This window comes from Pygocentrus nattereri, chromosome 10 (assembly GCF_015220715.1).
Source record: "Pygocentrus nattereri isolate fPygNat1 chromosome 10, fPygNat1.pri, whole genome shotgun sequence".
NCBI classification, from domain to species: Eukaryota; Metazoa; Chordata; class Actinopteri; order Characiformes; family Serrasalmidae; genus Pygocentrus; species Pygocentrus nattereri.
Window position 1 is genome coordinate 33871433 of NC_051220.1, and position 19247 is coordinate 33890679.

Sequence of the window (19247 nt, forward strand, 5' to 3'; positions counted from 1 at the left end):
CATTTTGGGTTCATTGTTTTTGTGATGCCATGCAAATGAACATATCAGGTTGAAAAGGCAAGAATATCGTCAATGTTCAAAGAAAAACAAGTACTTCCGAAATGGCAACTTTACAGGAAAGGGTAAAAATGTTCTTTACTTTTAATGTAAGTCAATGGAAAGATATTTTATTCTAAGTAATTTTAGAGCATTGCTATTGGTCCATGCATCATTACATTTTCACACAATATAAAGGAAAGCCACTGTGTTCAAATGATGCATAAAACTAAAAATCAACAAAAATGGAGATGCACGTTTCTCTTTGAACAGTGACGACATGTATCTGTATGGGCCCTCTCATTCACATTAAAGTTATAAAGAATGTTTAGGCCTTCACTGCATTTTGAATTAGCCACATAAGTCAACCAATCAGAAAAAAGGTAATTTACATATATCAGTCTGAAAGGCACGCTCTTGCCCCTGTAGAATTTTATACAGTAAATGAAGCTTGCCAACACAGGGTCCTGTTCTGTTTCTCTAAATTGGGCAGGGTTTGTTAAACTTGGAAGGATGCCTTATCCACAGACAGCAATGTGCAGGCAAGAGAAATGTCAGATTTCACAGGCAAATAACAGCTTGAAAAAGTCACTCTGGAGAGGTGAGCCAAGCTCCACAGGAGGAGGCATGTTTATTGGTGAGGTTGCTCATAGGTCTTTGCTTTATGGATACAAGTCTTAGGCTCCCTGGGTTCTGGCTGGTGATTAAACACAGTCTTTTCTATTGTTTTTTTCAATCCTTGATTCCAAATATGTTATTATATTTTGTCTTATTCTTGCTATTTTGCTAGCTGTTTGTTTAATTTGCTCCTTTCCTGGATACTTTCAAATATATTTCACTCAATGAGAGGTGACAGAAGTGAATTAAGTTATTGCTGTTTTGTTTTACTAAATCGCATGGAATGGACAGATTGCAGGGACCCAAGGGTCTGTGATCCTTCTTTTGAACCAAAAGAGCTGTGCTGTGGTCACTGAGTGGTCAAGAGAAAGTATTGAAAGTCGTCTTGTTATGCAGTGGAATGCCCTCGGTTCCACGGAATTCTGCAGCAATATCCTCGAAGGTACGACCCTTGGTTTCTGGGAGGCGAAACATCGTGTAGGTGAATGCTATTAAGGCCATGGACATGAAGATGAGGTAGACATAGGCTCCACACAGTTTCTGCACAGGAGAAACGCAAATTCAGAATGCATTCAGTTACAACATGGGAATAAGTTCAGAAATGTATAACAGAACAGTTAAACTTGTAGTGATGACATTTTATCTGTCCATCAAAACATGCTTTGAATTACGTCACATATACTCCATAAGTTACTGTGGCACCCTGGATGCTCTGTAGAAAAAAGTCCTCAGATCTTCTCTAGTTCAAAAAGATGAACATACCAATAATGGTGGGAAAAGCAGGGCTAGCAGGAATTTTCCTCCCCAGTTGAGCATACTGGTGAAGGCCATGGCAATTGGACGGGCAGGCTGGTCAAAGAGTTCGGCAGCAATGAACCACGAGATGGGCCCTGGTCCCACCTCATATGCCGAGATCAGGAAAAAGATCACCAGCACCTGAATGCTGCGAATGTCTGGGGCTGTGTCCTGAGAAGGTAAAGACAATGGGGGGGAAGGGGAGGAATGAATGCATTAACTTAATACAGTAAAATGTTAATGAGGGTTTTATCCAAACACAGAGAAACATTTGATCTTACCATGATGGAATCAGTGACAGTCATAAGTAAATTACAAAGTGCTACTGACAGGAAGCCAACGAGGAGCAACTTCCTGCGTCCTGCTCTCTCCACCAGGAAGAACTTGGAAGAAAAGAGGATAAAACAAAAATTATAATATATATTTGAAAATATATTTTATAAATTGATACTATGTACTATGATACAGATGCTGTAAAGAAATGAATGCATTTATAAAAGAAAATAATTTATTATATTTCTGAAAATACATCAGCTTGCTGTAAAAACAGGTCCAGCATCTTGTCAAGGAAGTTAAAATGTCAGATTTGACAAAAATTAGCTACCATTTGCATAGCATATTAGGAAATTGTGCAGTTTTTAGCTAAATGATTTTTTCTAGAGATGGGGATGGAGTTTTACAGCATTCTGGACAGACAGACAGACAAAGATGAATTCTAGTGTTTGTCAGCCTTGTAGCTCCAGCAAAATTTGAACACAAAACATATCTTGGCTGATTGAGTTGTAGAGGCATGGATAGGTAGATTCCTAATAATGCCTTTATACTTAGAGGGAGCGAGAGCGGAAGACTTAAAACTGGCACAGTGACAATGAAGAACCGGTTCAAGCAGTTTAAACCTGAAGAACCAGTTCAAGCAAGTTTAAGCCTATTGATAATGTCTTAATGGCTCATTATAAGTCTAAAAATAATGCCTTACAAAATACAAAGTGTAGAAAAAATAAAGTTATAGCCATCATGGCATTTACAAGAACTACGCAACAGAGTTTGAATGACATTTCTAAGTTCAGCAGTTCTTGAGTTACTGATCCGAAGAAGAAGAAGAAGAAGAAGAAGAAGAAAGGAGAAGCTGCAGCCAAGGGATAACAATATTTTGCTTTGCAAGCACTGTAATGATGTGATTTTCTTGGATACATCTCTTCATAACATGCCAATCTGTGTTCCAAACAACACTGCATGTAATATAATAAGCACTCACAGCCACTATGGTGAATGCCACATTGATGGCTCCCACCCCCAGCGTCAGATAGGTTGCTTCCTCAAATTTGGCCTTGGCAAACATTTTAGTTGAATAATTTATGATCTAGAAAAGAAGTAAGAGACATGAAAAAGTGTTTAATCAGCACACTCACTGTGACTTCAAACTTTGGGGCAAATCTAAACATGAGCTGATATGCTAGCAAAATGAGGGGGGTTAAACCTATAGACTTGGTGGGAATATTAACAAGACAAGATTGCATTAATATTCGTTTATCTAGCTGTGATCTCATTTGCAATTAAATTTCTGACTTTGGAAATATCTATACTTTGCAGTAGAGCCCTCTGGCACCTATGTTGGTACATCATGAAGTTAATATTTTTGTAGCTTCTTTACCACGTCAAGAACAACAAGCCAGATCTAATGATGGACACTGCAGTGAGCTTTCAGCTTTGCTATGTGAAAACTAACCGCGTTAAATCCAGACAACTGGCTGCCCAGGTTTATGATCAGAACAAGTATTATGGGTTGTCTGTAGCGTCGCTTTATGAAGAATTCTCTGACGGTTACTCCTGCCTCGGTGTGGGATGCTTCCTCTCTCATCTCCTCCATTTCCTGCATCACCTTGCCAGGGTTTCTTCTCAACCTTCTCAATGCTGAAAATGTACAGATGAGATGTTAGATGTAAATGTTTCAAGTGACCACTGGCTAATTGCTATGCCATAATCTGTGACCTTCTATATCTTCTTATACCCACCAGCTTCTGCTTCTTTCTCTTTTCTACGGTTGATGAAGAGGTAGCGTGGGCTTTCAGGGCAGAAAGGCAGGGACATGCACTGGAGGAGGGCTGGGATGAGGGACAGAGAGAGCATGATAGCCCAGTACTTCTCTGTGCCCAATACTGTTTCTAAGCCCACCACCTGAAACATACAACTGAGCAGTCAGGCTTGCACTGATGAGAACCAGGCCATGGTTAATTTATCACTTATAAAAAGCTAAACAAGAGATGAAAAGAACATGTGTGGTCTCACCATGCCCAGAAGAATCCCAGAGGCAAAAGAAACCTGGTTGAGAGTTGCAAAGGCACCACGGAGGTTAATTGGGGAGACACCCTGGATATACAGGGGGTTCAGACTCATCACCAGACCACAGAATAAGCCAAAAATCAAACGGCCTACGATGAGAACTTCAAAGGACTCAACTGCCTTGCTGATGAACATCAGGCATGCGCCCACTATAGACAAAGCATTCGCTATGAGAATGGAATTCCTCCTACCGAAATAAAGTGAGAACACAAAGAAAATCAGAACACTGAGATTGCTTACGGTAAATCAACAGAACTGTCATATCAAAACATTTTTACACTGTTTGAAAATAGTTATTGTATAAACATTTCACAACAAATGGACCAATAGAAATGGTTCAAAACTCTGTAAAGTGAAATCTGCGTACACTGAAATGCACTGCAGTTGAAAGAATGATTTGATGAAAGATAAAATGCATAGAGTTTTCATCTTACCCCAGATGTAGCTGATCGGCAAAGACATGTTTTGTACCCAAATTTTGCTTCTTTAGTTCAGCACCGGAGCTACACGGCTAATGTTGCTAACAAACACTAGAACACTAGTCAATAGTTGCTCAAATGTATGTTTTATGTAATTATTATGTAAATTAATAATTAAAGAATTATGTAAATCCTTTATGCAATCTCATCCTGTTCAAACCACATTCAGATTTTCATTCAGGTTGCACAGACTTATTAATGTGCATTAGGATTGCTTACTGTGAGTTTGAACAGAGCTTCACTATGAAGCAGAATGCAGCGGAGAGTCATGACAAGCAGGTGTTGTATCCGTCTTCCCCGCAGAATCTGACTTCCTTCATTTTCACACACAGTGCAGATACATGGAAACATGAATGCTATATTATGTTCACTATTTGTGTTGGTTCAATTTGGAATTATATATCAGTTAAAAAAACAAGACTAACATTTATAAAAAGAATTCAGACATCACAAACCTAACCTACACGACGTCACATGCATGCTACTGAAGGGAATTCAGCGCACCTGCTTTAAACGGCTTCTGCATTTAGCCACTTGAAGTATTGTTCATTTTTTATAGCCATACTGTGTCATAACATCAGCTAATCTGCACAACCTCAAGACAGGATGAGTTGAGAGAAGTTCTCAGAGGGCATTTATAGAAAATATTTCAGACACTATTAACATCTAGTGTTTGTTAGCAACATCAGCCTGGTAGCTGCAGCTCCAGCAAAATTTGGACCCAAAATATATCTTGGCTGAATGATTGTATCTATGATAAGTGGAAAATAGTGTAATGTATGTGTGTTTTTTTTACCATATCATTCCTTTAAAACCGTTTACCATGAAGAGAATTTCTTACCTCCCATAGGAATCAGCAAGGTCTTTGACCCCTAGTGAACCTAAAAGGGCTCCAAAGTCCTTAATGCTGACTGAGAGAGACCACAGAAAGGTGAGACTGTGGTCTGGCATGGATTCATTGTTTCTTGATTTCCATGTGCTGTTGAAGAACTCCTCGATGATCTGAGCACAGAAAGAACAGCAAGGACAGAATAAACCAAGAGAGAATGCAGCATCTTCTTTGCTTTAAAACTGCCATTTACCCATTTACACTAAACTACACAAACAACTCAAGCAAGCAATCATTACTCACTCAGCAATATTCTTAGACAATGAATGAGTATACAATATTAATGTATTAAGGAGGATCCTTATATATTACATCCTTATGTATCTAACAGAAATTATGTAGTTATGTAGTTACAATATGGGTAATACAGCTCCAGTCTACTGGTACTTAGCTTGGTTCAACTCTTGAAACCTTACCTGAGCCTTCACCTGATGTGCTTCTAGTTCAAGTGCTTACAAATACAAATGAGGAAGCCTACAGCTCCTTAATAACATACAAAAAAATCTATTGCATATTACTGGAAAGGCTGTAAATCGTGTTTTAAGAGTGCACTACAATGAGTGGTTTCTGGATGGATATTGCAGTTGGGACATCAGATGCCATTTGCCTTCCAAAGCCAGTAAATTTAAGAAGCTACTTTGTGAGACTTCATCACCCGCTTGACACATATGACTAATAGCTGGGAAGCCATCCTGATGGGTTTGGAACAAAATTCCAACTGGAAGGGGCTGTACAGTATCTGCACACAGGGACGATAAATCCTCACAGAGTCCAGACATCATAGCTACCTGTCTGTAAATAGAAAGCCTTCCAAAGCCAAGATGGCTGAATAGAAACATTTCATAGCTTTGTAAAGTTTACCCAGTGTTTCCTGAGGACAGCGAGATGTGCATGCTAGTGTGGTTGCCTCTCAAACCAGAGTCTGTCACTCTTAATCTACTTACTCTGGCTGGAGAGTTGACGTTGCCAGTGTGATAACCAATCTGCAGGGAGCCAAACACTGCTGCAACCACGGAGGTCAGCAGTGTCGCAGTCAGCTGACTCTGAGCACAGGTTCATATATTAATGCATTCGGTAAGCCAAATACAAACATGAGTTGACTCCTGTTTGTTCTCAGGAATTTTCTCAACAGACATCCTGTTTCTAAGCACATTGAGTTTATTCTGTGCAAAATTTCACAGACAGTGCATAAAAACATTTGTAATTTATGACTTTATTTATGACTTTATGTAATTTATGATTTAAACACATAAATGCCCAGGACCAGTCATTGAGTCCAGGCTTCTGTTCTTCAGTCCTATAGCATAAAAATAGCTGAGCTTGTTTGTATTGTGAGAATAACTCAGCCACTTTCTATGTAGTTGTTAAATATGATAGTATGGTAGTTGATATGCCTTACGATATATTATAGCCTGGGAATTTAAGAGTTTAAGAAGTTATATAAAAAATGTTTTAACTGTATATTACACCCAACATTGTTTTTCCATCATTGTTACCATTTTATTCATGTTACTTAGTCACAAATATATAAATAACAACAATGACAACTTAAGTTTGATATGCAAATCAGAAATTTATAAAGAAATACTAACATGACAAATGAATCAACACTAACCTCCTCGAATGCCATCAGCTTTCAGACGATTCTCGCTCCTGAGGAAAAGTTGATAATCTGTTTCTTTACTTTAGATCTTGTACTTCCAGCTTAACCACGTGAAGTCATTCACACTAATACATATGATTCATATCCCATGTGACAGCTATGCAGTGTTCACTATGTATCAACAGTAAAGACAGCATTGCATATGAATACATGAGGCAGCATTTGTAAGACCTGAAGTTCACTGGTGCCTCCACATTCTTATATTCTTCGATAGAAGTTTCTTGTTTTGGACATGATGACGACTAAGAAAATCACTTAATTAGTATGGAGCGTTTACATTATGTGAAGGTTCTCTAACTCTTAAAAAGGTTGTTCACCCTCATGCCTTCTTTACAAAAATCAGTTAACTGAAGATAAAGTGATTCTTCAGTGTCATCACTCCAAAGAACCAATTCTTTTTAAGAGTGCACATGTACACATCCCTTGAATTTTCCTTTGGACATAAACTGTCTGACTGAAATGAAAGCTTTTACAAGTCAAACTCATACAGAAAATGGAATACCTTTTCTGGCACAACGTTCAGGCTCTTACCTGTATGTCGGAGTGGGAAGCAATTATAAATGTCACAAATTCAAAAACAGCCTATCCGACATTCAGATGTCCTCAATTTTCTTGATACTTCTTCTGTATCTACAGATTTAATCTATGAATTAACACTTCAGTATTCAGTAGCTCCTTCAGTGGTCCTTCATTTCTACCCCACCCCTTTGTGCCCTTCGCCTGCTCCCCTCCGCCTGATATCTCTCCAATAAGCCATCACTCACACACATGCACCTATCTAGGGCCATGCGGCTGCCTCGAAAACCCCATGTGATCTATGATGAAGTCACACCAGCACGCTGAATTTGAGCTTGGTCTGAAAGAATGGCAGTCATGGGCCCTCAGTGGGCAAGTTTGGGTTGTTTCAGGCATACACACAACTCCCTCTTCTTGCTTCCAGAAAATACATTCAGTGTATGTTTCCAACTGTATTTAAAACTTAAAATCTAAAGCAAAACTTAAAGAGCTGCTTTAATAATTGAGAAAGGCTGCAAGCTCCGTTCCATACTGCTTAATTTTACAGATGTGTGCTATGCATCATGTTCAAATGGAAACAGTTATGGTCACTGTCTGCTGCCTTTCACATTTCCGCATACACTTGTCAGAATTCACAGTAATTGAGGTTTAATTGACTGCTTTAAGTCATATGTGCTGAACATCCTTACATAGGTCTGAGGAAGTATGTTGGTGCGAGAGAGAGAGAGAGAGAGAGAGAGAGAGAGAGAGAGAGAGAGTCTGCTGCCTCGTTGACCTTCTGTTTGGCAAACTCATGACTGCAAATGTGTTATGCACATTTTCATATCCTTGTGTTTACATGAATTCACACAATACAGCCATGCCATCTTTGCATTATATACTATGGTATAATATTGTGTTAGCAGGAGGCCTGTTGAATATCTTACTTTATGGTCATTAGGAATATATAAGTTTTCACCACGTCTAGACAAAGCACTTACAGCGTAGAGGGTCAGAAATAACCCCGTGGTTAAATGATTAAAATTGTGTGGTGTAGTATTGCCCTCTGAAATCAGACGATGGAGCCAGAGGGCGCTATATATATACATGACTGCTAAACCTGATGGATGGATGGATGGATGACTGCTAAACGCCAGGGGGCGCTCTCGCTACATAATGGGACTGAAATAGAGCCAAACGGCCAAAAGCAAAAAGCTCAAATTGTTTTTAACCACTTGTCCAGGACCTTCTTGTAATTTTAGACATTCAAATGACGAACTGGACACAGAAATCTAAGAAAACGTACTTGTATGTCCCATTTTTTCTACAGCAAACCGGTTCTAGGCAGTAGAGCTCTAACGTTACTGCTGGTAGCTTGTCGATTCGAATCAGCTCTTTGGCTGAAGTGAAGCGTTTCGCGCTCGCTATCATCATGAACGTATATCGGACGCTGTTATAAATTCCTTTAGTCCGGAGCTCAATATGCTTAAAACAATGGGGCAGCAGTGTTAACATGTTTTGTGCTGTTCTGTGTTCACGAACTGAATTCCGTCTTCTAGATAAAAACAATGAAGCATTTCCAAACGATGACTTTGCTCAAACGCTCCCCGTTCATCCATTCATTTTGCTCGGGAGCGCCCTCTGGTGTCTAGAAGACATTACTGTTTTGTTTAAACGCCCCATATTAACCCGTTCGTTTTGGACACGCTCGTTCTCTGGCAAACGCTGGGCCTCGTCACAATACAAACGTTTCCAGAGGACACCGAGAAAGGATGGAGTGAAACCTTCGAGCGACGTGGATCAAAAACATCCATCAGTAAAAGCACGTCAGCTCATTTGAGCGAGTAACTATCACTGCATTGTGATGGCTAATTAGCCAGCCAAGTTGACCGTGAACTTACTGGAATGTGTCTGTGGTCTTATCGACTCCTGTCAGTGATTTTTCAGGACATGCCATTTCGTTTGTACGGTGCCCCGCTGGTGACATCCTGTATAAACAAAAAGAAATGCGTGGCCACGACTTATTAACGCGTGGGAACGAGATCTGAATGTGTGGCCACGACTTAGTAAGGCGTGGGAATGCGATGATTAGGTCGTGGCCATGACTTAGTAAGACGTGGCCACGCATTATTTTATATTCATACAGGATGTCGCCAGCGGGGCTCCGTAGGTTTGCGAGTATTCCAGCGTTTCGGTCGGGTTGCGACTGGCTCGGAATGTGTTTTCTACGTTTCTCATTGGACTGCGTCTTGAAAAGTTCTCATGCGAGGGCGCTGCAAGAGTATAACATGTGGAGGATGAATATGCCTGGGCAATGAAGCTGGGTGTGGAGGCATTCCTATGTGCAGACCACATCACAAGTGGGCCGAGAAAGCACTACAGTAAAAGCTGAGTTAAATACTATAAAACTGAAGTGTCCTGTATTTGCCCTCAGAGTTCCAGGTAATCTCCTCTACATCCCCCCCCCAACTGACTTCACACACACACAAATGATTCATCGCATATCCTCTCTCAGAATGACTAATGCGGTGAAAGGCACACTTCAGATGGAGCTGTTTGGTGTTTAACCCCAATTGTTTATTGAAATATAGTTTTTATGTCTATGGTCAAAATATCAGAAATGATTATTAGACACTAAACAGTGTCATAAAATGGTGTAGTGCATTTTAGGAACTCTTGTTTTTCATTCATGTTGCCAGCAGGGGGCTCACTCTTACACATAACCACTCAAGGATTCAAGGATCTTTCTCCCATGTGAAAATAATGACAGCCATTACCTTTATGCACTTCCAATGGACCATAAATATAATAGCATTTATTGCTTTGTCTTAACACGAACACGGTAAATCAACCATTTGCGAAGTTTTATTTAAACCTTATTATGTATCTGCCATAACGCGCGTTCAGATTGAGACTGATCTAAAGTCTTGTAAAAAGAGTTAGGCACATGGACAAGGAAGTCTGGCCTAAGCCCTAACAATGGTTTTGCTTTTAAAATTAACAATATGAAATGTAGTGGGAGGAAAAATTTCCAGGCTTTTATAACCAGCAGCAGTGGAAAAAGGCTGGAGTTCAGAGTCAATCAAAACACAATCAATGCTAATCCAAAATATAATAGAAAACAGACGCTCCAAGGCCAAATCATATGGTGAGTAAGCCCACGCAATAGAAGTGAATATACTGTTTCACTGATTTATCATTTTTCACATTTAGTAAGCATTTCATGCAAACCGTACAAGATTCCACTGTTCAGTGCGAACTAAGAATGTCTCACACAACTCATCGCATGAAATGTCAAGGAAGAGGGGCAGAAAAAAGGCAGACACCTGCCCTGATTAGGCCAGCTGTATTCTCAATCATTCATGCCTTTCTGAGACTTGACCTTTGATCCTAGGCCTTGGCCTTCTGACAGGTGACCTCTGGGCCTGGCGAGCAGGTGCTGCTGTAGAGAGCAAAGCAAAGTATCAGACACAAATGGTTCACACTGCATAGTCTGACTTCTAAAGACTCCTTGGTCCTTGAACTATTGGGCTGATTTAAATCTTGTGTGTTCTTGTGTCATTTAACAGTAGAGCTCATGTATTGACAAAGTACTGGTGTTTTTGATTTGACTGAATAGAAAAGTAATTAATATAGTTCTGTGCAAAATTTAGAGACTGTCCTTTTATTTATTAAGTTTTCAGTAAAAAGGCCATTTAAGTAAAAGTTATTGATATATTTGTATCAGAAAACATCTATTCATAGAGAATTACACAGAAGCCTCAACAACTAAATATAATATATAAAATATTTCAGTCTGTATTGTATCCACCCTGTTTATATCAGCTTCATTTGTTTCCAGGGGGCTTGCTTTCAGTTTTTCAAGAAATTTGCAGGTTTATTTTTTTTCTCCAAAGTTCAGTCTTAAAAGTTGGTTGCCTTTGCTTCTTCTCAAAATCCAGTAATCCAGAATACACTCAGTACCATCAAGGTCTGATCTCTGTGGTGGTGAGTCCATTGTTCTGAGAATAGAGCGTTGTTTAATTTACACATGCTGATTTTTTTTTGTCTTTTGCCTTTTATCAGTAATGGCTTCTTGACCGCTGTGCATCCTTTTGGACTTTTGGAGTGTCGAGTTGTCTTCTCACAGCGGAAGGATGGCCAGAAACACCTGGATTTTTTTCAGATCTAAAAAAAAAAAAAAAAGTGGAGCTAGATTTTCTCCTCTCTCTCTCTCTCAAAAGTTTTAAGCGCTGTTTATCTTGCAAGAAGTTGCCATTTTGTCTGCATTGTTTATTATTTTTTTGTCACATTTTGAAAAAAAAAAATGTATCTGGCCGATTTGACTCGAAATTAAATAAATACAGGGAGATCTCTGACATCGGCACAACACTGTAAATAAATAAATAAACTCTTTCTACCTCATACACTCCTTCAACAACTTCACCACATGCCCGCCCACTCTCACATCTTTAAGCAGCTGCGTCATTATAAAACTCTTTTGAACTTCACACTGGAAGTCAAATGCCACATGTGTCAGTGCAAGACAGATGTACTGCAGCTGCCTGTAAGCTCCCTTTTTTTTCCATCTACCCACCCACCCATCTCCTTTCTCCATCCCACCCCCCATCATCAACACCCTCAAACTCACCTCCGACACCACCAGCATCTTTATCTGCAGATACAAACCAGCATCACTCTGTAAGGCTTTGCCCTAAGAGATCCATTAGCACCGTTTACTATTAAAACACAGGGATTTACGCTCAGATTTAAACTGTCGTTTTTGCTCATGACCTTTTGATAATTGTCCAGTTTTTCAGGCATAGTATAAACTTGGTCATAGATAGAATTCTAATGCCGGGGCTGAGACACAGACCTGGGCTGAAAAGGCGTTAACTTGGGATGGGTAACTCATTTAGGTGACTATCTAATAAAGTATGAAATATAAAGATGAATTTTAATCCTCTACACCCTTTAGTGATTCTTTAAAGGTTCTTTAGTACAGGCAAGAATTACATACTCAAAAAAAAAAAAAAAATTGTATGAAATGTAATTATGCCACTTATTTCCATTCAGTCAAACCGAGTAAAGTCCGTATACATAAAACTTTACTACCTTAATATAAAGTTCAGTTGTTGATGGAACCAATTTTGAAACATTTCATTGCAATTTATTTGGGTTTGAATTAATGTAAATAGTTTTCATTCATGTTCTTTTATACATTTTTATTCATCTTATGTAAACCAGCTACTTTAAGGCAACACAATTCATTACTTTAATGTCAATAGATTTTCAGTTTATAGGTCATACTATTTATTTTGGAGTGTATATAGAACCACAACAACTCAAAGGACCATGGGAATGCATATGCAGTTCTTTATATGGTTGAACAGTTCTTCACTATCCATTACAAGTCATTGTTTGTTTTTGGTAATGTACAGAACTCCTTTTCTAAGTGTATACACTCCAAACTACAGATTGATTGCTGGAGTAACTAATGCAAACCAAATGTAATTTGTAAGTTTCTAAGGGGTTTTTCTGCTCTAATGTGTGTTATTTTTGTTGTGTAAATCATGAATGGCTTCTCTGTTGGGCTTCACTCATATACACTCTGATACTGTTGATTAAAAGTGATTTTAGTTCTGATTCCCTCTAATTCTGGTGGAAAAGTGGTTTGATATTCATCAGGTGTGGGTTTTTTTTTTTTTTTTGAGATTTCTGCATCCTCTTCTTGTAACTTTGACAGTAATCTATGTGCCTTCATCCGGATAGTTTGATTAGCAGTGATTGTAGCCATTCTTTCTCTAATGATTCAAAATGTTTAGAGTGAGATGGTCGCTCAGCTGCAGTCTGGAAGCACTTCTGGGGGCACACGGACCTACTGCTCCAGGTGGGGGTTGGAGAAAATGGAGCGCAGCTGTGAGCAGAGGTGTGGCCTTCTTGTAAGGGCTTACCCAACAAAAGCTCAATACAGTAAAACCTGACTTGATCTTGCTTTGGACATTGTGACTGCTTTGCTCAGAATAGTTTGTATGATTTATATTGCGTAACACAGCATGCAACTGATTCCACTAAAAGAGATGAGGCCAGCAGCATAAATGAGAAGCTCCACACACAGAAGAAGAAGCAGAGATGACTCATCAAATATGCACAGAAACAATTTAGAATAAACACAGACAAAGACTTACATTAAAACGTGTATTTTCAAATGACAGTCATTTAAACGTGATGTGCAGACTTTGAAACAAATTTATGATGAGAGCAAAACATTTTACTTACACAATTAACTCGAAGTCTCTAAATGATGCTGATGCTGTACTTAGAATTTGCCAAAGATTGTTGCAAGACTGATGATGTAAAAAGGAAAGACCGAAAAGCACATATGATACATATTTACAACTTGAATGTTTCAATTTTTCTCTTCTTCCACAAGCCAAAGCAATGGCGTCCAAGGATATGTCCATAAACAAACAAATACGCACAGTGGAAACCAACAACAAACACATACATACATAAACATAAACAACAACAAACCTCATCTTTCCTGAATTAGAAAAGATAATCACATCACTGTTGGGAGACTTTATTTTTCTGGGTTCTGGGATAGTTGCCATCTTGATTTTGTGATGGGGAGGTTATTATTATTATTATTATTATTGTTGTTATTATTATTATTATTATTATTACTCTTTCACCAAGTACTGATATGGGGATTTTACTATCAAAATATGTTTGTGATTTAGTTCCATCAAGACTGAAAATGAATAAAAGAGAATTTCAACTATAATTGAAAAATAACACATCAAAGGGTGAGTTGAATCTACTCTGGTGTAGATCCACCCATCCATTGGTGACAGGTCAGACATGAGCACAGGGCTATAACCGTGCTCTCTCTTGCAGGGCTGATCTTGGGTACAGACTGGCTGAGCATAAAACGTTTTCAGTCTGTATTTGTTGGGCACATATGGGAACCAAAAGATCATCAGGCATCTCTCCTAAGTTTCACTACAGTTCATAGCACATCCCAGTCTAAGCAAAAGCACTGTAGCTCTATGACAATATCATAACGTCATTACCTTCATAGCCATTCATTTTTAACCATATGTATGGTAATGTAAAGTTTTTTTTCTAGTAAAGTAGGAAAGTATAGAACCATTACTTTTAATTTTATAACCACAGATCAGTGTAATTACTTGTATATGAATCAACATAGTCGTATGCACACATTCTCTACATTTTCCTGCACATTTAGTACACAATTTCTATTTATTTGATGATTTTGAAATATTTTCAATAATAATAATAATATAAAACAGATGGCCACATTTTATGCCTCACTTTCCCTCCAGTATATTAAATTGGTCAAATAAGCAGTAGTTGTGCATTAAAATGTGCAGAAGTGTGTTCTCTGTAGAGGATGTGTTCACTTATTTCCACTTAGAAAATCAACAAAACATGTCATTTGAGCAGTTGTGCCAAAACCTTTGCATTAGATTGTAGCAGAAATTCCAGAAATAGATGAAACAACAGTCTCATATTGTATGTTACGTTACCTTATTATCTTGAAGAAAAAAAGATGGACCAATACACCTAGAAAATAACCTACAAAACAGGGTATAGCAGACCAAATCATCTTTTGTAACACTGGGACGATTAATTATAATGTGATTCAATCTGAACCTGCAACTACTAAAAAAGTTTTAGGTTGCATGTCCCGACCACTTAAGGAGACATAAGATGTACTTCAGTCAAACCATATTGAATGAGTGATGATAAACCATTTTTTGTTCAGTTTATGACCACCAAAAATGCTCTACTAGTTATGCAACAAAATAAAAATGAAAAAGACATCATATAACAAACTGGCCACGTGGATCTATTACTGAAAAGCCCTAAGAAACCAACTGCTGGACCCTAATTTCAACAGACTACATGGAATGTTAATGACTAATGACTTGAATGTTATGTATTTCTGTACTGTATAATACTGACTAGAACTTGCTGTGAGTTTAGTTTTCTTTAATAAACATAAGAATAAAAGAAGTTGCGTTTTTGAAGCAGGTAGTCAGTCACATGTACGAGTGCCATATTACACAAAGTTTTGTCAACTTACACAAAAATTGTCATATTCATAAATTGTTTACAACACAACTAGAGACAGAGAAAATGTCTACCAATGGGAGAAGAAAGTGCAAATATTTTGGCTCCATGTTATCATTTCATTGTTTTCTTTAGGAACCTCTTTTTTTCTTTTTTTTTTCACTCCAAAAATTCTCTCTTTCTGTTCAAGTCGCGAGCAGATGCCTTCCCTCTGTGCCGTCAGTTCTTGGCTCATCTTCTGGATGCTTGGGTCCTCACACCAGACGACCTACTGGGAACACACAGGGTAAGAGATGGAGTAAAGACTACGCTCACATCACTGACCGGCCAACAGATGCGCTAACACACTCATTGCGAGACAAGACACCAGCATTCCTGAGCCAGCCGTACCTCATGCAAGCGAACATACACACACACACACAAATGTTTTTATACAATGTAAGGACACAGTGTCAGACATATGTCCCATCTGCACAACTACAGTGTGTATATGTAATAATATATCCCATATGCAGTATATATACAAACCTCATTTCCATAAAACGTTGGGACAGTATGTGAAATGCAAATAGAAACAGAAAGCAGCACTTTGACCTGAATTTGAACAATAATAGTACAAAGATTACATATTTCAGCTTAAGAAAATGTACGTTTGAACCATTTTTGTAATTGATTGAAACATTTTAGACAGTTGCTGCAATCATGAGTATAAAAGGAGTATCCAGGAAAAGCCTAGTGCTTTATGAGCAAAGATGGGTCGATGCTGACCACTTTACCAAAAAAAAAGTGTCAGTGAATAATCTTTTAACAATTTTAATCTTTTAATCTTTTAGCAGTTTATGAACAATGTTCATCAACAATTTATTGTAAAGATTTTAGGTATTTCACCCTCTACAGTGCATAATGTCTAAAAATTCAGGGAATTTGGAATAATCTCTGTTGATAAAGGGCTCCACAACAGAGTGTCATCGATCTTCAATCCCCCAGATGGCACTACATAAGAAACCGCATGTGTCTGTGAATGATATCATGGTTGGGAATACTCGTCAATAAACACTGTTCGTCACTGCATCCACAAATATAAGTTAAGAATGTACTACAGGCAGTAGAGGCCATATGTCAACAAAGTTCAGAAACACTGCTGACTTCTCTGGGCTCACATCTGACATCGATTGACTCACAGTGGCAACATGTATTGTAGTCTGATGAGTCAATCTTTCAGATTTTTCAAGTTTATGTAGATATTAATAATAATGTTTTGCTCTTGAGGCAAAACAAGAAAATGACCATTCAGATTGTTAACAGCCTAAAGTCCAAAAATCAGTTCATATATGTAATACGTCCCAAATAAATGACATATATTTAAGTACTCATATGTAGTAACAGTATGTATTTAATATGCAAGCATCTAATGTATATGATAATATTTCCTATATGCATATCTTTAAGTATCCATATGCAATAATAATATGTCTGATATGTATTGTATGCAAGTATCTATATGCAATAATAATTTTCTATACTAACCCTAACTTTAACCTTAACACACACACTAACATCAGTAATCAGTTTTCTCCAAAAATGCATTTAGGGTGAAATTAAATTATTCTTGTGAAGATATTCTTAAGAGGACTGTTCAAATGTCCCAGTTTGATCATTGTGAAGACATTTGGTCCTAACAAATGGAAAACCAAACGTGTGTGCACACACACACATAAACACTTTCAACAAAAGGACGCTACATCTGAGAGTGTATTACGCAGGGCAAACAGGAAGAGAGTGATGGGACACTGCTGACCTGCACACTGACAGCATGAGAAGTGGCTACAGGACTACTGTGAGTTTGTGGGATACGGAAGGGTTTTGGTTCTCCAGATGCTGCACATGAACCACACTGCTCACACAGGATGAACTCACTGACGGCAGCTCCCAAGATGCACTGGATCCGAATGGAATGTACTGAACGCATTTATGTGTTGTATGCATGTTTGTGTGTGTGGGTTGTACGAGAAAGGAGGAGGATGAGTGTTCTCTCTCTTTCTCTCTCTCTTTCTCTCTCTATCTCCTGTCATGTGGGAAACAGATCGTTCCTCTGTGTTGAAAGCACAATCCTTTCTCTGCTTTTACCTTCCTGTGCTCATCTTTTTCTCTTTCTCTCTCTCTCTCTCTCTCTCTCTCCCTCTCTCCCCTGTTTGGGCTGAGAGGCTGGACTCTGTGCCATGATTTTAAAAAGTACTGATAAAAATATTCTAATATGTACATAATTTCCACATGAAATAAAGAATAAAACACAGTTCAATACAGTGCAAAAGCCTTAGGCCATCACGGATATAGTTTAAAAATATTTATCTCAGCAGTAAATGTGTTTTTGCCATTTAAAATACTACATAACATTAGAAAAAATATAAATAAACAAATACAGAAAAAGTGACTTGATGTTTTTTGTTCTTTAAGAAGTTATCAGTGATTTGGTTAGAAGAACACAGCTAAAAGAACAAGTTTGCTTCCTGATTTCTCAATGTGCATTAATTTATTCAATTCTATAAGTAGCATATATTTCATTGAACGAAAAACTGATTAGTCATACTAAAGCTACAGTCGAAAACACTCCTTATAACGGACATAGTGCAGTGCAGTATACAACATATTCATGTTTTTTGAATGCTTGCTGCCCAGATAAATAGCACAGATGGAGACTTTTGCACAGAACTGTATAGTGTTGCATCAGCACAATTTGTTTTCTTGTTTCTAATAATATTTGTGTTGTGATTTGTATTCATATGGAAATGATTTTTGGAATCAAAGTGAATTCAGGGCACCACTATTTCAGACAAAAGGATGCTTAAAACCTTGCCACTGTCAGTCGAAGACCTTGTAACCATGTATTTGAAAATACAAGCTGTTTCATTGTTTAAACATTTCATTAGGCTTAGCCAGGGGTCGACAATCCAAACGTTAAAAAGAGACATTTTTCCTTTCAATAAAAATCAAACCACCTTGGGAATCCACAACATTTCATGTCCATTTTATTGAAATAATGTTTTACTATTTTGGCTGTAAACATGTCTCAGTATGTGACAATGTCCTAGTATAGACTAAACATATAAACAAAAGCATAGACTTACTTTGCTGTGCTTTAAGCTTTAGCTCAGCTATAGTTGCTTTTCTTACATCTCTGGCAGGAAACCTTTCCACAAAAGTGGAATAGTTTTTTTGTAAGATGTCTCTCAATGTTTGACTTTTTTAGAGGCTGAAGTCGCTTCTCATTTGCCAGCTTCTTGTTCAATTTTTTTCCATCTTCCCACCTTAAATGGCACCAGAATGCAACTACTGCACAATTTAAGGTAGAACAGGAAAATCTGAACAAGATGCTGGCAAATGAGAAGCTCTTCAGCCTCATGACTTTTTAGTGTTTGACAGTATCTCATTGCAAATTAAATGTATCAGGAAACCAGCTGCAGTGATTATAAATGCCAAAAAGTCTTATCATCTCCAAATGTTCATAGTAAATCTCTCTCTTTGCATTTTCATTAGCTACTACCTAGCTGAGATTCTTGTATGCATTGATATGGTGCCCAGCAGTCTGCACGCCAGTCTTAATAGTTAAAGGTCAGTGAAACAGCAATTATACATTAACTCCAGCATTTCAGACCATTTATTGTTAAAACTGTGTTAGAAAGATCGTCAGAGTTTTATTTTACTGCAAAGGAGAATTATTTTATTTTTACCTAAAATTTTGCAGTGGATTTGCAGTGGAGCTGCAATAGGACAGTAAAAGTGCGGCATGTTGCCCACCCCTAGGCTGGGCAGTTCCCAGCCCAAGTGCAGTAATCTATAAGAAGACTCCTAATGT

The 19247-nt window shown here is 38.1% G+C and overlaps 2 protein-coding genes across 8 annotated transcripts in view; both read right to left on the bottom strand.

Moving 5' to 3' along the window:
- Positions 1 to 630: 630 nt before the first annotated feature.
- Positions 631 to 9270, bottom strand: LOC108423421 (solute carrier family 2, facilitated glucose transporter member 1). The gene is made up of 11 exons (XM_017690715.1): positions 9217 to 9270; positions 6773 to 6810; positions 6102 to 6200; positions 5110 to 5270; positions 3736 to 3976; positions 3462 to 3624; positions 3176 to 3360; positions 2705 to 2809; positions 1731 to 1832; positions 1417 to 1620; positions 631 to 1194 (listed from the first exon to the last, which is right to left on the bottom strand). Exons 2-11 carry the CDS (start codon positions 6785 to 6787, stop codon positions 1015 to 1017), a joined length of 1455 nt encoding a protein of 484 aa, XP_017546204.1. The 5' UTR covers positions 6788 to 6810; positions 9217 to 9270; the 3' UTR covers positions 631 to 1014.
- Positions 9271 to 13478: 4208 nt separating this feature from the next.
- The window catches only part of smoc1 (SPARC related modular calcium binding 1), a 57748-nt gene continuing 51979 nt past the window's right edge, over positions 13479 to 19247 (bottom strand). For 5 of the 7 annotated variants that reach the window (XM_017690786.2, XM_017690785.2, XM_017690784.2 and 2 more), the window contains one exon: positions 13479 to 15665. In XM_017690786.2, the coding sequence (XP_017546275.1) occupies positions 15626 to 15665 (40 nt within the window). In that variant the 3' untranslated portion in view covers positions 13479 to 15625. The remainder of the gene's footprint in view (positions 15666 to 19247) is intronic. The other 2 variants (XM_017690782.2, XM_017690783.2) reach the window with 1 other exon arrangement.